This window comes from Corvus kubaryi, unplaced genomic scaffold (assembly GCF_017639235.1).
Source record: "Corvus kubaryi isolate FWS band 111438036 unplaced genomic scaffold, C.kubaryi_AGA036_p1.0 split3-73, whole genome shotgun sequence".
In the NCBI taxonomy this organism is placed as follows: domain Eukaryota; kingdom Metazoa; phylum Chordata; class Aves; order Passeriformes; family Corvidae; genus Corvus; species Corvus kubaryi.
This window is the reverse complement of record NW_024582091.1, coordinates 36,152,548-36,172,973: the sequence shown is the minus strand read 5'-3', so window position 1 is coordinate 36,172,973 and position 20,426 is coordinate 36,152,548. Positions and strand designations below refer to the sequence as shown.

General features: G+C 37.0%; 1 protein-coding gene across 11 annotated transcripts in view; it reads right to left on the bottom strand.

Moving 5' to 3' along the window:
* Positions 1-20,426, bottom strand: part of EYA4 (EYA transcriptional coactivator and phosphatase 4) — a 140,773-nt gene that overhangs the window by 108,468 nt on the left and 11,879 nt on the right. For all 11 annotated transcript variants that reach the window (XM_042017010.1, XM_042017008.1, XM_042017014.1 and 8 more), the window contains exon 2: positions 15,697-15,798. In XM_042017010.1, coding sequence (XP_041872944.1) covers positions 15,697-15,729 — 33 coding nt within the window. In that variant the 5' untranslated portion in view covers positions 15,730-15,798. The remainder of the gene's footprint in view (positions 1-15,696; positions 15,799-20,426) is intronic.

The window sequence follows — 20,426 nt, the reverse complement described above, 5'->3', positions numbered from 1 at the left end:
CCTAATCCACTGCAGAAAGTGCTGAAAAAGATGCAGAGCACCTTTTGCTCACATTACTTAATTTTCCATCAGATGGACATCTTTTGGCATATTGCTATAATGGGGATAAATGGCTGGTAGCCAAAGAGCTGTTTGTCACATATTTTGGATCTACTGATGCACACCCAGTTAGAGCCAGCACAAACAGGGAGGCAAGAAAGGAAAGAGCTCTGAATGTGTTGATCAAGCAATAGGAAAGATAACTTCAAGAAGGTAATTTGTTTTTCACTAGCAGCAGTACAGAGCAAAAATTTTGCATTTTCCCCTCCTTTCAACGGTGCTTTCTGAGAAATCCAAAGCTGGAAAAGAAGGTGGCCACCAGCAAGTGAAGTTGCTGAGCAGCTGCTTTGGGCAAAGCACGAAGCGGACAGAGGACACACAAGGGATGGATTAAGAGCCACTGGCAAGGTCTGAAAAATGCCAAGTTTAGATATGCTATCATATCTGCATGTGATTATAAGCCAGCAGGAACACCCTGCGGTCTGCCCTGGGAAACCCAAGTCTTAGAATGGTAATTATGCCAATGTATGGGAATACCAGACCCCCCATTTAGTTTCAAACAACTGTCTTCATAAAAAGGGATACCTTTTTCACCTAGCTCATACTGACTTTCTATCACTAAAAAATAATTTTAAGCTGAGTAAAAGTATGTAACAGCAGAACCATTCAAAACTTGACACCGAGAGCCGCAAAATTTAAAAATATGCTGCTGCCCAGAAAAGCTTTGATCAAAGAGATAAAGGATAGATTTGGAATCTCTTTCAATGCAAGAGAAATATGGTTTTAATCTATGTTGCAGTTTCATTTCTTGGCAATTTTTATTAACACTGAAAAACAGCAGAAATTTTATTAAGTACTGGATACTCTAAACTTTGTAATTAACAAACCAGAAGCTACACAAACTCTCACAACATTACTAATATATTTTTTGCAATCAGTCCATCTATTAAAATGCAGAGGGTTTTGTGCAATTCAATTGCAGTGTTATTAAGCATACTTCAAATTAATCTTGAAAGATTGAAAGCACCATAATGAGATATTATTTTCTAGTTACACTTATCAAATCACGACATCATGCAACTAAACCAACAGAACAGTCTTTGAACAGGCAGCCTTCATGAACAGAGATCCTGACAGCCAATCCAACTCTACGTAGTGGAAAGATGTATACAACCTGAGCATAATTCCAGGGCTGCAGATGTACTTCAGGGAGAGAAGCAAGGTTCTTTTCAAGTCACAGCAACATGACAAGTAGGTAGGACAAAAATAGCAGAGGGCTGCAAGTTCTGCGTACCAATTAATGCATTGCTACCATAGTCTGACTTAAGAGTTTCCGAAGGCTTTACTTATCATGCAACAATCACTGAAGGATCTCTAAAGGATCACGTATCAAGTCACAAACCCATGCAATCATGCAGCAGTTTCTTTACTGTGTGCTTTTAGAATGGCAAATAAGAATGCAGAAGTCCCTCTTTATTTCCACTGTCGATATTACCATGTCTGGCAGCCGTAGGGAGGAGGAGAGAAGATCCAGCAGGCAGGAATTGTGCAGCAAGATTGATTAATTTAATTATTTTACAAACTCTTTTATAGACTTTTTCTTCATAGTATAATTGGACAAAGGATTTTGTCCTTGGGGGTGATTGGCTAAAATCCTAAAACCTCCATTGTCAAAATATTTTTCTACTGTACCGTAAACATAGTTCTACAAGGTCGCAGGTGTTCTTAGTTTACAGAACTTCTGCTATTATCTTCCATAAGAGAGAAAAGTATCCCATGGTTTAGAAGAAGCAGGAAAATTCCTTGTTAACAACATTTTTGAATCCACACCTCTTCTCTGAGTATGAAGACTACAGTTACTCTATTAGAGATTGTTTCCTTCTGCAGTCTTCAAAGCCCATCACATCCTACAGCCATACTAATTATAAATATTCTGGCCTGGAGTTTTGTTTTTCCTCATGATTCTCTCCAACTCATTCTTTGCACCAATTTCTCTTACTAGCCGAAATACAGACACAGCAAGAATTTACAGATACATGCTGGGCACACACATTATTGCAATTCAATTATGCTTGATTAAATCTCCAAAAATTTGCCAGATTTTCTCTCATCCTTGGGTTGAATTTGCTCAAATGACAAATATTTCCAGTATGAACTACAAAACATTGGCACATAAATTGCACACACTTGTTAATTCCACTGCATAATACAGCGAAGGATCTGTAGGGTTTGTTTTGGTTACCATGTATTTTGTTTCTGTGTTTACTGTTATTTTGGTAGGCAAGAATTTTCTACCAAATTGGTAGATGTTTAGTGGCTTATCAAAATTCAATATTTAAAATATTAACATACTTCAGTATTTAAACGGTGACTTTTTTTGTTGGAGATATAACAGATGTTAAAACCAATTCATAAAAAACAATCTTCAAACCATTTCCACTAAATTTTATACATTAAAATATTTACACTGACAGCAAGTGTGAAAAGTGTGGGTTTTTATATGTTACAGAGCTAGATGTGGATACAAAGATGGTTGGGTGGAGTAGACACATATTTTTCACGTTTTCTTCTTATAGCGCCTAAACCAGAGCCCTTTAATGCTAATTGTGTCACAATGATTTCTACTTCTGGGCACCAAAAAGGCACATCTTTTTTGCTACACCTTCCATGTGTGGGTACTGAGTGGAGAAAGCACAGTGGTAATCTCTTGTGTTCTAGTGCATACTGTCATTAGAATAATGTGTATCAATAGCTTTCTTCAAGCAACTAAGAGAAGTACCAAAAGCAGAAAAAAGTTGAGGATGGTTGGAAGCCCACATGACATCTACCCAGTTATGAAACCTCAGTGCCAAATGCTACACACTGCACGATACCATTATTGCACTTTTTTATTCACTTTTTATTAATGCAAAATAGTCCTGTCTGTTCTGGGAATGCAAAAATTATTTATGCCGTCATTTGCTTTCCATGTGGAAGGCTGCTACAGCTTCTGGTAATTTTTAAGATGGATTTTTTCTCCGTTTCCCCCTTTAATCTGACATCATTAAGTCTCTGCCTTACAGGGCATTATAACTTCCCAGTATGTACCACATGATGTTAAATGGGAAGCTCTGGGAATAAAGCTAAGTAGCAGTGGAGTTCCTGTATTCAAACTCACAAGCATACCTTAGTCTGGACTTGGGTAAATCACTCATTGGGCTTTTCTAATTTGAATGGCGGCATTTTCTTCTGGAAAAGCAGAAAAATCTCATGTGCAAACTTACCAGGTGACATTACTAACATTTATAGATAAGAAGACAGTGCAGTCTTTTTCCCCAGCTGGAGAGAGGTTACTGTAGACCAAGAAGTAGAAGACAATGGCAGGAACTTTTTTGGTCTTCACATGACAGTAATCTCTCTATGTAGCCAAATGCAAAGGCCTCATCTCTGTAGCAGTATTTGTAACAGAGAAAAGATTACTGCAGAGATCATACCACCATAAAACCCCCTTACTTACACAAATTTACACACAAACCTTTGCTGCCTGCTCTGCACTGTGGCATCTGCTAAAGACTGTTTTCTAACCCCAAATATTTATGCTCCCCTGAGAGAGACACAAGGAAAGATATGAAAAAAAACCCCAACCAAAAATAAAGATGAAACAGTTGGAAATTTCCTCTGCATATGCTAACACATCTGTGCATCTAATGAGCTTCAAGACTTTTATAATGGTCTGAATGTCTGAGATACATTTTTTTTGTTAAGATTAAGCTCAAAAGCCCCCACCGAGCAGCAGCAGAATAGCAGGGACTGATTCTCCTATTTTATACCAGCAGTTAGTAGGAAAGGATAAGTGAATACTAGGAACCGACAAAGTTAGCTCCAAATATCAGATGATGCTCCATGAGCCTCCCCTGGATGACATTAATTTCATTTTTCAAGTATTACTCAGTCATGGCACTTTGATATCTTGCTGCATCAGAAGCACTGAAAAGTATAAAAAATGAAAAGCAAACACAGTGGCTTAGTGAAACCAACAGCAAGGAGCTCTGTCTCTATTATTCACCCCAGCAGGCAGCTTTGCTGCATTTCATTTTTCTACATTATCATATATACTTGGTCAAAGTATCCTCACAGTCATCATTTACACAGTTGGTTACTTTTTTCCCCATGGATGTTATTTTACATCTTTTGCTCTCTTTCAGCACTAAAATTTTGCAAGAAAATCACCCATAACCCACACCTTCCTATGTATACACTGCTAGTTTCTCCTGTGAAAATGTAAATTTTCCAAAAGAATGGAGGTAGGTATTACAGAGGTTGATACTTTTTCTTAACTTTTTCTGAAACCATGCTATCAGCAAGTATAATTTCTGACACCTGTGAAGCACTCAGCTGAAGATTTCAGATGTTTTGAGATGCTGCACTGTTCCTGGTTAGGCACTGCATCATGTATTCACTCAAGGCCTCAAGAATGTCTCTTGAGACTGCTGGAAATCAGAGGACAGCTAGCTGGTCAGCTCTTGCTCTTGGCATATGCCAGATGGATTTCTGCAACTGGTGATTTTAAAGAACCCTTTCACAACCATCTGGCATCCTTCCTCTTCAGTGCACATCATGTTAGGTGAAACCAGACAGCAAGGAATATAGCACTGCCCCTGGGATAAGTACAGTTATTTCTCAGCTCCATACTCTTACTTGTTGAATTTTGCTTGTTGAATTTTGCAGCATTATTTGCAGATCCACAATTGGGTCATATCTGCAGTACTGACTGAATATTATTGCAATACCAGTTACAAATGGAACTCAATGTACACCTAAAATTTTACAGAGATCTTTTTGACCTGCACAGTAGGCATGAGAAATTCATTCTTCTATTAAGGAGAATGTAGTACAAGCTTGCTGACCATTACAGTCCTTTTTTATCATTCTATATTTTAGCATGTTGACCACATCTGGATTTCCTTGTCTGAAAAAATACACAATTTCCCATACACCACAGAACATGAAAGTAGCAATTAGCACAATCTAAACATTCTTCTTTTTTTTTCCTCCTACTCTTTTTAAGTGCTGACATAAGCTTTTTGGACAGTAGCTCTGTTTGATACCCTACTGATAGACTTTCAACAATAGGTGAATTTTACAGCTGCATAACTATGTTGGAATCAGGGTCTAGATATGTATTCAATTCTTGTAGTCGTAAGTGGTTAACTACAGTTCCATTGCTACAAAATTTTTCAAATGCTAATATTCTAATTCTACGTCTTCTTTCATCAATACACAGGTATTTAGATAAAAATACAAAGCAGATCAGTAGACCATCAACTGGAAACAAGTCACTTCTTCAAACCCTATTATGTTTGATAGGATGTCTTGTTACGCATTTATTCAGTCTTATTTACCACAGCTCAACACCAGAACTCTTTATATGGTTAATGCCCAAAACAGAACATATCCAGCACCATCAGAAAAGCAGATGAAGTGTATCATTATTATTGCAACACATCTGCTTCCATAGACATATTATAAAATACAGTTTAAATTACATGAACTGAGAGATTTTCAGTAAATAGTTCAGTATAAGGTTCTCAAAATGCTAGCTAATTCTACCCTAATTCTACCTACCTAATAATTAGGTATTATTTCAGCCTGGGAAGTTCAGGTCAATTTTAATTCTTTATGTGTTTGCTTTTATCAAAACTGAGTACTACTGAACCCTAGTACTAAGAAGAAAGAACTGAAGAGTTTATGAACAATCACCCAATGAGGCATCACATAACTGCCCTTGATCCTACAGAGACTATTTCCTCTAATTCTACTTTCAATTTGCAGTTATCTTCAGACTAAATCTATTATCTTGCAAGGAAAATGTATAGTTTTCCTTCACTTAATTAAACTCTGGATTCCTTGACTTAAAAGCAAGTTATGCATGAAATGAAATATGGTATCAGCTTCTTGAAAGCCTATGATTTTCACTTGTGATGTCCCAAGGAGTATGGTTTAAATTATCATTTACTACAGTTATTAATAAACGTTCCATTTGAAATGACAAACTCACTCTTGCACCTTCAAAGCTATGGGATGAGCATAAAATTAGTTTCATTTTTATGAAACTTCTAGATGCAGGTGCCACATTACAGAGGCTACAGGTTAACCATTAGTTTTACATTGATGGGATAAAAAACCCATGAAAACTCACTATCAAAGCTGTTTGACCTGGGCAATGTATTTGAGAACATGACAGACAGCAGACAGATCACAGGATAAGCAGCAGGATATCTGCATGTCTGTAGCCCACCAAAGCTCCAGTACCACCACAACCACTATTACTACATGGAAGAAAAAGTACATACAGAAAGACATAAACAAATACAGCTCTAAAGATTATTTAGCATAAGCTGAACTTGAGCTTAGCCTGAGTAACTAATCTCTTGAAAAGTAGATAATAAATACGTAATGGAAGCTGATAACCAGTAGCTCAGTGTGTGTATTAGAAAATGATTAACTGTATATAAAGGGAAATTGTAGTTGGATTCAGGCTCCTGAACACTTATAACCCTGTATGCAGCATCTGACAGACTGTGCACAGCATTCAGTCTTCGTGTGTGCTGGACTTCCCTGAAAACAGAGGCTCCTGTGTCCAGTGCAGGGAAGGCTGAGTGAATCCAGTTCATGAAATTAAAAGCATCCTGGAACAGTCCATGGCAACCAGGGTAAGCAAGAATAAGCATGTGAACCTCGGATGCCCCAAATGCATCAGGGCCTCTCAGGGCCAGGCTGTTTATATAAATGCATTTAATAGTGGTTGAAGTAGGATACCAATATAACTAACCATTAACTATAGAACACATTACTCCCTCTGATGGTAAAACCCACTGAATGATAGAAATACTCCCCACATTTCATTATGGAATTATTTTAATTTCACTGTTTCAAAAATTGTCATACTATCAAGCTTATTTCACAACTGAAAGAAAACAAACTAAAAAGGAGGAAAGGAAATGACAGCCCATTCCACCCAAGCAAAGGCCTGAATTGCTGGGAAAGCAATGTGCTGCATTCAATGTGCTGCTGGAAGAATTTTAACAGAGTATGAATCTTTGAATCGGTGGAAAAAAGAGCAAGAAAAGGTTTTCCTAACTGCTCGAGAGCTACTATGAGGATCACTATTTAGTGATCAAGTTCTTTCTCACACTTGATCCTATCTGGGCTGGTAAATGCACAAATCCTATTTGCTCAGAGTCAGTAAAAAGAATCCCTGAAAAACAGTTAAAGCACTGATTACTGGTTTTTAAACTACAAGCATAATTTGACTTTTTAATGGATGGAATTTAGTATCTACACTGCCATGTCCAGCAACACAAGCTCCCAGGCTGTGGGCTTTTACTATGTAAATCCCCAAAGCGCTCAGGTGGCAGCCCAACACACTTTACTACAAGCCGTGAGCACTCCCACAGGGAAGGTGACTGCATGACAAACAAAAACTTGAAAACCTGTATAATTTTTTAACAGCATTGGTAACTGAAGAAAGAAAAACATTCTTTTTCATTTCAGAAATGTGACGTTTGCTTTAGTTCCTCCTCTTGTATACTTTGACTGGATCATACAAAAAAATTTCATGTGGCTCAGGACCGAAGACTAAAAATTTAAAGCCAAGTATGGTTTCACAAAAGCAGGAACCACTAAAGACCTGTGCTATAAAAGATGTGCTTTTTCATTACAGAAATCCCTTTAGTCACTGCTCCTAGTACCAAAACCAAACCAAAAAGTCAAAAAAATCATGGTCAGTTAACTTGCATTCCTCTGCTGTTACCATAACACAGAAAAAGAAAGGGAGAGATAAGATAAACTATATTTGCTGCCACATTTAAGAGAGGGTTTGTTCAGTCTTCACTTAAACACACTTAATTTCTTGGTTTCTCAGATAGAGCTTGCCTTTACAAGAGTAACACTCCAACACAAAACTCTGGATCTCTTAGATGCAAGCTGCTTCATATTTGGGTTGGTGACCTCTTTGACTAAAGCATGATCACTGAAGTCCAAGTGCTGACATGAAGCAAAGCATTCTACTGTGACAATATTCCCATAGAGCACTAGGTGTTGCTTTCAAGAGCATGGATGAAAACAATCTTAAAACTAATTATTTAACTAATTAATAAATAAAGAAATAAACAATATGAGTTTCACATTGTTATCCCAAGGGGATCCTCCGGGACAAATTCTGCCTTAAGTTATATTACGGCAAAACTCTCTCCATTTACTGCAGCCAAAATATTTCCATGTTTTTAACTTCTTCTTCACATTGCTAAAGATTTAACCTAATATAAAAGAGGACAAGGATGAGAGTGTGGTTTAATGGGTCTGCATATGCCCAATCTGTTTAAGACATGCTTTATAAAATATGAAATTAGATTCTTTGCCTAGTGTTATTTTATTATTTAAAAATTATTTAACATTCCTCCCTGCCATTCTTCTCTTTTAATACCAGTTTACTTGCAAGTCAACCAGTTGGATGCAGAGGCAGAGCTCAGATAAAAATTACTATAAGGAGAAGAAAGAAACCATGACTGTTACATGATGCTGAATAAATATTAGCCATAGCCACAAATCATTCAGATGTATTTGCCAGTGAAATATTTCTGAAATTATTGCTTTTATTTTGTACTGTATTTCCAAGCCTTTTGCAGAAAAGTACTTAAGCACTTGCCTAACTTAAAGCACATGAAAAATCCCATTGATTCAAGTGGGCTTAATCACATCCCCGAAGTCCCACACATTCTTCAGCACGCTGCTGCATCTGGACTTTTTACAATAATTAAATGAGTATAAACCAAATGTATGTTCGGTGTAATTCATGCTTTTCATGTGAAAATGTAGACTTAGTTATTTAATAGGCATGAAGGCACAGGGCTTTTACCCTTGCAAAATGAAAAAGCTAGAGAAGATTGATTTACTGTCATGTTGTTGAATATTTTGTGTGCATTACAAAACCCTGACCCCTTTTTACTGAAGAAGAAAGTATTTCTGAACACATTAGCTTCACCTGGACACTGTCAAAATCAGAAGCTTAAGCTGATGTACAATCCTTCTGCTAAGGAAACTTGTATTTTCATTTTGCATTCACAAATTGGACAGACATGAATGCTTTTGGAAATCTTGTGAGTAATTCAAAGTTAAAATTCAATACTGAAATCAATTAAAAGCATAGCATTTATAAATTTGGTATTTTAAATGCTTGAACAAGTGTCATATCATACAAGCAAAATTCATCTGCAGGGCTTGGAATGTGTCTGTCCGATTCTGATGATTTATTCTAAAAAAGCATAATTTATAGAGAGAGCTAATAGTTTTATTAGACTGACTCATATGTTCCAAATCTTATGATGCATGCATAGATACAAAGCTTTTCTTAGGTGAACAGGTCCTTGTGGAAGATTCAAAAAGGTCTAAGCTGGCCCAGTTTTTGGGCCTTGAAGACAATTTCTTCCACCTGCAAGTTTCTGCCACTATTTTTTCTAGTGGTGTTATCTGTTATAATACAATAGAAGTCACCTCTGATATTCATATAGCATCAGGGCTATAACATCACTAGTAATAGAAAATTTCATGCTCCAGGAACCTTGGAGACCCCTGTGCAGAAGATGAGGAAAGTTCATGTAGTTTATGGCAGTGGCAATTTTCCCGAGTAGTTCTACCCCTAAAATTCTGGTCTGGGGCCTCTCTGGAGCCAGAAATACCAGCCATAACAAACTATATAGTAGCTATGTGTCAGTCCTTGTCAACCGTCCAAGGACAGTATGTGACAGCAAAACATTTTCTTTTATTGGTTTTCCTTGTTATTAAATAAAGCCCATACAGTGCCTTTCCATTTAAACCTGTGATACTGACGTGGTAACATCTTCCAGGAGACAGGCAGAGAGCTGAACCAGAGGAGACGTGCCAGTGACAATGACAGAAGCATTTCTGTTTCTGTGCCGTCTTCTCATCCCATCTTGCAAGTTTACAAGCCATGGATATTATGCTGTTGCATTCTCCTGGATACATTTTTAAGATAGTGCCTACTTAGCTTTTAAAGAAAAGTGCTTTCAAATCATAATTTTAATTAACTCAGAAAAAAATGCAAATTTCTATTGCATGCATGCCAACAGTGAACATTTGTGTTTTTGATGCCAAACTGTTTCTCCAGTGATATGCAATTCATACGACACACAAGTCAACTCAATTTATTCTGCATGTCAAAATGCGTTAATTGCTTCTGAGTGTTGTCTCATTTGGTCTGTCCCATTTGCTAAATGAGAGAAATAAAATATATATAAAACTACTAATGTAGTTTGAAAAGAGTGCCTTCAAATTTAACACTGGTGGATTATTGTACAGAAATGACAGAATGCTGAAGTGGTAGAGGGCAAAAGAAAGAGAAAAAAAAGAGTATGTGTTCATAGAAGTTGTCATGTCACATGAAAAAGTCTTGCAGCTGAGAGATAAAAACAGCGATGTTTCTACCTCAAATTCCTATTAGATGACAGAGAAGAAATTATGGTATTACACTTTATTCTTGATCTACTGTAACTCAAAATGGGTGATAACTTTAGATCCTCTACAGCAAGCCACCTCTCTGTGCCAGTCGCTGTGTCTGTGAAAAGGAGGCACTAAAATATCTAAGCAACTCTCAAAAATACTCTGAAATAAACCTTCCAAAAGACAGGCTGGTTTTTCATTACTTTCTATTACAGCTGACTTGAAGTTATGGCATTTTTCTTCAATGACTGATTTTAATTAAAAGCATGTAATCACTCATTAAGGAAACTTTTTTTTCTTACTAAATCCATAATTTCTTCACTTACTGATTTAACTGTTCTTTGCTTTCATAACTGAAGTACTTGTGCATGCTGCCAGCATTTCATGACCAGAAGCTAGACCAGGTAACTTCCAGACACCTCTTTCAAGCAACACCCCTAACCTGAGAGGATGAATTGCCTGTAATATTCCAAGTCCTACAAATCCTGATATAACAGAGGTAAGAACCACAGCATGCTATGCTGCAATGCAGAGCAGTGAAATAGAACATTTTAAAACTCAGTTAAAAGTTCAAACTAATTTTCATTTCTTTGCAATAAGCTCCAGCCAAAGTTCCTAGGGTGCTAGCAGGCTGCCCACCCCAGAGGTGGGGAACATTAAAGGCTGCAGGTACAGGGCTCGTGCAACAAAGAAGTAGCTGCAGCTGAAAACTGATCTGCAAAGGGATCACATCTGACAGCTTCACACATTAAAACAAAACAAAACCAGGCAAAAAAACACTGTCCAAAAAAGGTTGCCAAGGATTGTCCAGCTGCAAGTGGGCCATAAATGCAAGTAACAGATAAAACAGTCTGTACAATCTGATAAAAAACAAATAACTTACCCAGGGTTCAAGGGGGGTGATTGTCCAAATGTCACAAAAATAAAAACCTGTTCGTTCAGGTTTAGCTTCGCATCTGCTAGTGTCCTGTCCTACAGCACTGCAATCTATTGTCTAATTCTAGGTTAAAATGAAGTAATCTAAATATGCACACTGTTATATAAAAGGGCCAGGGGATGAAATTACACCAGTTTACAATAAGGCCCTTTGAAACCCTAAACTAGCAAGTTAGCAGCCAAATTGTTCTTCTACTAATACAGACTGAGCAGAAAGTGATGACTAAAAGAGAGAAAATAAAGAGTGTAAACCTGTAGTTCTCAAAATCCGAAGTGTGTTTGCTGTATCAAGGCACACCAGAGGACACTTCAGGTGCTAAAAAATTACTGTTTTTTAAACCATCTCCGAGTTCAGTCTTAAAAAACTTTTGTTTTCCTATTGCTAGATTCTTCATAAATACAAGATCTGTAAAGTTTCCTCTTCTTCCATTTCAAAACAAATAGAAATGTTAACACGCATCTTTTGGAAAAAAAAAAACAACAAAAAATTCTAGTTAGTATTCAGTAAAAAAGTAAAAATCGGCTTCTTTTTTTTGAAGGAGAGCAGTAATTGTAAAATAAAAATCTAATGTGCTTTATTATACCTTCTAATTTTTTTTTACTTGGCCTACATGAAGTCTATGGCAAACATAGTTATTAAAACTAGGGTTTTACCTAGCTTCATCTGTCCATGTAAGACTAATTCATGTGGTTTTAAGTATTCTTTTGCTTGGTAAGTAGCAGCCTGCTCATGGTAACAGACCTCACACCAGAACATGAAAAGGACCATTTGGTTATTTTCTTCTGTCTGTGAAATACAAGTCTTATTATTTTCCTCTTTTTCACTCAAAATACTATTAAATGGAGCCTTCCTATAAATGAAAAGAAAATTTCCTTCCTGTGCATGGATGTACAAATATATTCTGCATCTGAACTGGAAATAAAAAGAGGGTCATGAGCTTTTTTGGACACACCCACCCTAGAAGTACAGTGTTATGATAGGCCTCATCCCTGCTCCATGCCAGCTGCAGGGATCCACTGGATCTCAGCTGCACCTGATGGATCCCAGCTCACCTCTGCATCAGCTAGTAACTTGCATCATTTTCCTGCTGCTCTTCAAAATAGAGCTATTTACCTATTCAGTTGTGAGTAAAGACAGGAAAGCCAAAGTGTAATAAACCCTCTTGTGATTCTTACTCTTTTTCTCGCTCAATGACCTTGATTAAGACTTGATTCCCCCACCTCTGACACACAGGAGAAGGCAAAAGAAAGGGGTCACAACATGTTTCTCAGTACAGAGGCTCTGCAGTACAACAATTAGGCAAGTAGACTGACTCCTGGTCAAAAATAGGAAAAACAAATAAATTACTGACATAATGCAATAAATAGTATATATATTACATATAATCAAGCTGGCATCTCAGAAAACAGCAGCTGCTCAATTCAGTCAAACAGCTCTTTAGAGGCTCTGAGAACAGGGGAGCACTTAGATTTCTGAAGCAGTGTGTGGTCATTGCTCTGAGACAAATGGGGAAGAATTTATTTCTCATATGGCAACACGGACGTTGTGGAATTGCTCATATAAGTTTCACCTAACTGATGTACTTTCAGGATAGGAATCACAAAATCAATAATTTCTTGTTAGTGTATTTTTTTGAGTTAAAATAATAATAGTGATCTCAAACTTATGGAGAAGATTCAGAATAAAACCTACACCACGGTATATCATGCTTCAGGAGGATGATCTACTGGCAAAAATTAGAATGATTTCCTTTCTTTAAATAAAAACTTGAAAATTAATCTTGTTCACTGTACCAAGGAACGGTGCCTGGCTTCTTTTCCCAAGGATGAAAGATTCTTTAACAGAATGCCCAGGGAAATTAATCCAATAAAGGAATCTTTCTCTTCAGAAAACTCAACTGTCCATCAAACATTCTACCCAACAGCAAACACCTTCTAATGCATCTCAGCTGCAGAGAAAGGCAGTCTTCAAAGTAACCAAGGACTAAACTATTCAAAGCCAAGGTGCCAGCACAAGTTTGAGCACAGGTCTTGCACTCATGCTTAGTCACACAATCTAATATACTTGCAACAGAGGATATTATTCTCCATGAATTTTCATGATGTTATGCCTTTAGTTCCCAAAGAGAAATCTTGAGGCTGGAATGAAGTACTTATGCATCCCGAACTTGTCAAGAACGAGAAATCCTGCCTGATGAGCAGAAACTGCCCAGAACTAACCAGTATAAAACACATTAACCAGTACAAAATACCACAACTATACTAAAAGCAGATACATCTGATACCTTCTTAGAGTTTAAACCACCGAAGCCTCCTGCTTCCTGGGATGTCTAGCCCACAGACATGCCCTGTGGCTTTTAAGGAACCAAGCCATAGATGCTGTATTTTTTTTTTTTTTTTTTTATTGGCTGAGAGAGGAGTTTAACCAAGATATAACAGTGAAATGGCTTTTCAAGTTGGGAGATGAAGGCTTAGTGCCTGCTCTAGGCAGACAGGCCTCACACAATTCCTTTTCCCAGGACAGTGCCCAATATCTTGGTGAGATTTTAGTCTCAGTGCCCACCTGGATGAAGGGAGTGATGAAATGGCTCTCCCACCCGTTACCTTCAAGTTCTGACACTGTTACTGAAGAGTAAGAAGAATAAACTTGTTTTGAATCACGATTTTCTGTGACATTTCTTAAGGACATCAAATCCTATCTCTGTATGCAACACAGCACAGATTTCACCTCAATTTGCAATCTGCAGACTGTTTTCACATATCAACATAAAGCTATGTAGCACTTATGAGAAGTACCACAGAGATTATAGTATGATAGGGTAGTAAAATACCTTCTGAAATAGGCATTTATCAGGCATCCAGTGCTGCAAAAACATTTTAACTACTATGAAAAGGTGCTTTTGCACTAAGCTAAACTGGCTCATCTACTTCCTATTAATAACCACACCATGAATAGTCAACAGAAAAATTGTTTCTCAGACTGCAAGAGATGAACTTCTGCCTAATCTTTTATAACCTTTATAAAACTTTATTAAATTACGAAGCCATGTAGCTTTTACAGGCTCTAAAGTTTTGGTTGGGAACACTTTAAATACATAAATACGTGCAGCTGTCCCAAGTAGTACCACCATGGGGACTTAAGACACTGTTAAGACTTTCCAGTCCTGTACCATTTAAAATCAGTAATAAAACTCTAGTCCAAGATAAAGTCTCAGATAGGAGCTACCCAGCCAGGAGAAAAGTACTCCTTATTAAAGAAAATTACTGACATTTTAGAAATACATGCAACTTTTCCCACTTCCTTTCACCTGTGTTACCCATAAAAGTCTCTAAAAATATATGTATTCAAACTAGTTTATAGCATGGATAACCTCTTTCAGCAAGTCAGAAAGACAAAATCCCTTTGTTCATCTTTAGTACACTGTGCCCAAACTGAGAATCGTAGGGATCACGGTACTGGCAAAATGTGTCCCTATTGTGACCAGTAAGAAACAGTAGAAAATTAAAATGCTAAAAACAAGGCCAATACACTGGCTGGCAAGCCCAGATAGCTTTGAATTTGCTTGGAGCTGTCTCCTCAGAAGTCTGGTGCAGTCTGATGCTAAGGAGGTCTGGAGATGACATCCTTAAAGGAAAGGAAAAATAAGAAAGGAAAAAGGAGAAGAAATATCCACCCCATTTTTCCCAGAAATTCCATCAGCAACAAGAAGAATCTCCCTCTGACATGGGACAGGGAGATAGATTGCCATTCTCACAAACCCCTTGAAAGCCAAGAGAAAGCTGAAAAACTTTATGTATGTCATCTGCCACAGTCCGACCATCTGAAATATTTTGTTCATGTTTTGAAAATTAAACAAAGCATGTTTTGTCATGCTTTGCCAAAACTGACAGACCACCACGGATATACATTTTAATGCAATTATTTGAAAAAGGCATACCACTGTGCACATTTCTAAAATTTTATTCTTCCAATGTAGCTTAATTGTATCCCTCCAGCAATTGTAGTTCTGCAAAAACTTATATAACAAAGATCTTCTTCATTTCAACAAGGAAAAAATACTAAAACCACTCATTTAACATACAAACTAAAAGGCTTAAAACTAGGAGCTCAGAAGATTTCCCCAGATCTTACTACAATTTTCAAATCCACAGTAAAATCCTTTCACACAACTTGGTTGAAAGAGTTCAATTTATTCAATTCAATTTAGCAACATTTGTACTTACTGATTGTTCACTTAGATCCTGAGAGTCTTCCATTGAGGTTTTTCACCTTTATTTTCCTCCACAAGCAGAAATTATCTTCCTTTCAATTTACAGCTCAGTAGTCTAAATTAAAAAAGAAGATAAAAAATGACATGTTAGTCTATGGTCCTCACTTCAAAACCAAATCTTCAATAAACAAATAGCCTAACTGAGGTTGTGGTTTGCTAAAACCTGAAGCCAAGTTCCCATGCGAAGACTAATTTCATTTAAAGTGCTTCAACACCTTCGGTATTATTTTAGGAACTATCTAAAATACATCACCAGAAACAGGAACTTGTCTTTGACTCCTGCCAGAAAAAAAAAAGCTATGAAAACAAACCAATAAAGAAGCTAAAATGTTGAATACAGGCAGCTGTTTAAGTAGTCAACAAACGAAAACCCTTGAGAGGACATATTATAAAGACAGTTATAGAAGAGAACTGCTTAATACACATTTAATGATAACCTCTTAGCCATTAAGTGTCTGGCAGAAAAATAGGTTATTATGCAATTATCAGCATGGAGTCCCCTCTCTCAGGTTCATTAAATTCCTGTAGGATTAAATTAAATTCACAAAGTGGTTTATAAAATGCAGGTCCCTACAAAGTGCTAAATGACAGACATTATCCTAATTATCTACGATGTCTACCCCTTCTCTAATAGAGTGAATCATTCTTATCAAATATTGAGATCTTCAACAGGAAAACTCTATTCTCTAAGAGTTCTACCTGTGAATGATCATGGTAACCTTAACTATAAAGCCACATGATTATATTACAATCTCCTTTCTCAGAAAAGATCAGTTTTGGAGTTATGCAAATTTGCATAATTTAGAACAAAAAAAAAAAGACGGGAATATTTCATATATGCAATAACCATATAATTAATCAAAGCTCATGTTACATTAAAAAAAAATCAATATGTAAACACATACATTAAGGAACCTAAACATCCTGGACTTGCTTAACAACATTACCTAGATTTGTTTATCAAGAAGGCACAACAAGGAACTACCTGGGACTATGCCCAGTATCTTAAACATATTATGGATCTCTGTTTTAAATTCTGACCAGCAAGCACTAATAAATGCAAACAATGTACAGCTGTATTGGCATTTGCAGAATATTTGAAAGGAGCCAGAGCCATGGAACCTACATGGAACAAACCACGGCTCCTACATATTCTCACCCACTGCCCTGCATTGCCTTGTGAACACTGCCTCTCTTAATCTCAAGTGCAACTTACTTGCCATACCTCCACTTACTCCCCAAAACGTAACTTCCAAAAATTTTGTTTTGCATTAGATATTTTCTGGAACACACACACAAATGCACAGCCCCAGTCTACCTTGCTTTCAGTTTCACCCCGGTTTTTCCTGCCACCTCCTGTCTTTCTTCCCTGTTGCTGAAGTTTCAAAATTATTCACATTTCATTAATTTTTGCCATGATGTTAGACAAGGAAAAGACAAATTGCAAGAAAATCATGTTACATGTATTTCACCACAGCTGAAAAGAATTCCTTTTTCAAAATGGTTTTAGTGTCCTCTCAATTTCAGAGGGATCCAAGACATCAATGTCTTCCCCCACAACACCTTCACCAAAACTGTAATCATTTCCCGTGATTTTTTGGCCAATGTGGAGCCCACACTCTTGTGTTTGTAAATATCTCCTCCAGTCTTTGTTCAATGAAGCTAAAAGGAGAATTGAAAGGCTTCTTTGAAACACCCATTATAGGCAAATTTCAGAAAGAAGACTGCCATGATCAATAGGTATTTTAAGAGAAAGCAGCTCTACATGGCATTGCCTGCAGCAGTCCCAATCAAAGGAAGCAATTGCAAACACAGAGTTGAATTTTTACAACCAATACTAAAATATTCCATTAGTAACTTGAAATAAAATCTGCTTTGATTTAATTAAAAGTTTGTAGTGTGTTCACTTTATTGCATTGGTAAGATTGTCTGTGGAAATAAATGGTCAAAATACAAAATATGTAACAAATTATTTGACTAGTTTCTAAGTATAGTGACTGAAAAGTCAGTACCTGGCTTGCATTCAAACAGTAAATGCTGTAATTCTGTCAGTAGGTCACCAAGGTGACAGATACCCCACTTTCTGTATAAAACTCAACTATAACTCAACTACAGAGCAATACCATAACAGATAGACCCATGTTTCTTTCCTTATTGATGGGTGCTTAATCAAAGCACTCTGAGATCAACAGATGGATGTCACATTTTTCCTAAAACAACAGTGTATCAATATTTTAAATACATCCTGGTGACACAAATCCAACAGGAGTTTTATTAGTAAGACCTGCCAATGATTTACTCGCAGCAGGTGTTGTGTCCCAAAATTCAGATGGGTGCATTCACTGGATTGCATCATTAAATATCCCACATGTATTAGTCACTTCCTAAAAAAGACTAAGTTTTCCTGAATTTTCGAAGTTACTTTACTGAATTGCAAGACAAAGACAAGCTTTTTTTAATCTTTGCAGAGATACACAATATGTTAAATATATTGTTTGCATGAACGTGCTAAATTATAAGTTTCCATGAAGTTCATCTTCATACTCTCTCAAAATTCAGAATTCTCACTGGAAATGGCACTTTTTAAAATGAAATTCAGAAATAATATTTTATCAGTTTTATTCTACCTATCAACAGCTGAAACTTGCTGCATTCTGAGCCCAGTTAAAGCAGTTGATTATAACCAACTGCTAACACAAAGATTTTTATAATGGCACTTATGCCAATTGCACTTAGACCGAATCCTTTAGGGTTTAGTTTTATACATTTGTAAAAGAGGAGAAAAACCATTAGAGAAGTCAGTGATTTAAATAAGACCAACATTACTCCCTAGTAAAGATATAAAATTAAAGGATAATAGTAACCTCGTGCTGTTTTATGAGGCAATAATCCAGTTACCAATTCAACCTTGTAGTTTATTCCATCAAGAGAACCAGATTAAAAACAGAGGGAGGGAGGGCACTCTTATCCCTATTATATTGCAAGTGTTTCTAACTGGGTTTAAATATTTTTAAAACTGTTGTTAAAAGTCTTAAACTCACAGACAAGCCAGAATGAAGAAAAATGCCTGTTTCTCCTCTTTATCCACTCCTTGCAGATGTGTCTTTAAAACTGATGAAGTGTTTTATGCTCCCAGATAAAAATTTTACCTTTCTAAGAAATGTCTTAATTAGGAGGATTCCTGACTTTCCTCATCAGCAAATGCATTTAAATCTAATTTTTTATTTATTTATTTTTATCTGAGGGAATAAAACACTTCATCAAATTTAAACTGCAACTTCCAGGACTTGACCATGAGGAGAAACATGTGTTTCCTTCCAGAGATACACACATAAGTTAAAGAAAATAAACTACTTGAGGATCTGCTGCACACTGCTTTATAAATGACTGAAAATGTAATACAATTTCATTTTCTATGGGATGTCTACTATGATCCTGTGTTGCAACTTCCACCAGCTCAAGATAGAATGTGAAGTTTGGGGACCCACAGGTGAAAACCAGTCTTAAAAATCTACATGTTTCCCAAGAGTATTTCAGAGACTGCTTCAGGCCCTCCTGTCGGCCAGACAGGGATATGGATCTCCAAGAAGAATCCATCATCCAGAAGAGGGTTAAATATGGCTGTCTTTGGACCAGTTTGATTGCAGACCACTTTTAACTTGCTGAGGATGAGAATTTTAGTCTCAGAGAAGTCTTAGAGCATTCTGGAATCCTTTGTAGCACATCCAGGACCCACTTCTATATTAGTGACATCCGAAAATCTGAGCTCCGTCCTCATCAGAGCCCTTGGCATGCAGTGGAGAGGACAGCAATACCGTCATGTACCACCAATTTTAGCTTCAGGCATTTCCAGCAAGCCCTGATGGAAGGAAATCATCTTCCCTGGGTTTTGTGTTCTGCTGAGCACCTGCCTACATCGATTTTCATTTGCAGATGCATTGCTTAAATAGAGAAGATAGATTATTCCTTATTCTGAATAATCTTAATTATGCTGGGATTTCACAGAAAAACTCATGCAACTTTACACAGATGAATACCCTGCCTGTTTTAACCACACACACTGTTGCAAACAGGGAAGGAATACGGGAGGAATTTCCATGATGTCCCGAAAAGTGAGCAGAACCACCCATCTGCTTTCTCTACAAACAGCCCTCATTTTCACAGTAAATACTTGGGTGACAGCATACTGGCTACTTGGAGGGGGCTGCACAGGACACCTTTTAAGACCCATACAGTGTTCTCATTCCAGCATGTATCCAGCGTGGATGTGCATAAGAACATGCATATGTCGAAACTGGGCATATGGTATATATTCTAATGTATATAGAAAATGTGCCTCTGAAGTTCATAAGCTTCAAGGTGCAATGTCAGACATTATTAGATTTAGAGTCTTACTACGATTCCTGCTGGAGATGAAGGAGTGTTTGTTTCTGCTGACACAAGATATTTTCAGTCATTTTCAGATCTTAGGTTAAGATGCATGTCAAGAGCAGGTATGGGATCTTCAACACCCACCACACATTTACAGTTCTGAGCTCATCTAGCTTCCCTCTACCTTCTCCCTCTCCTGAAAAATTACACATCTGTAACTGCGATATAAGTTGTTATTTCCATCTGCCTTTCTGAGCACATGAATTCATGCCAGACACTAAACACAGTAATCAAAACAGACACAATTCATGC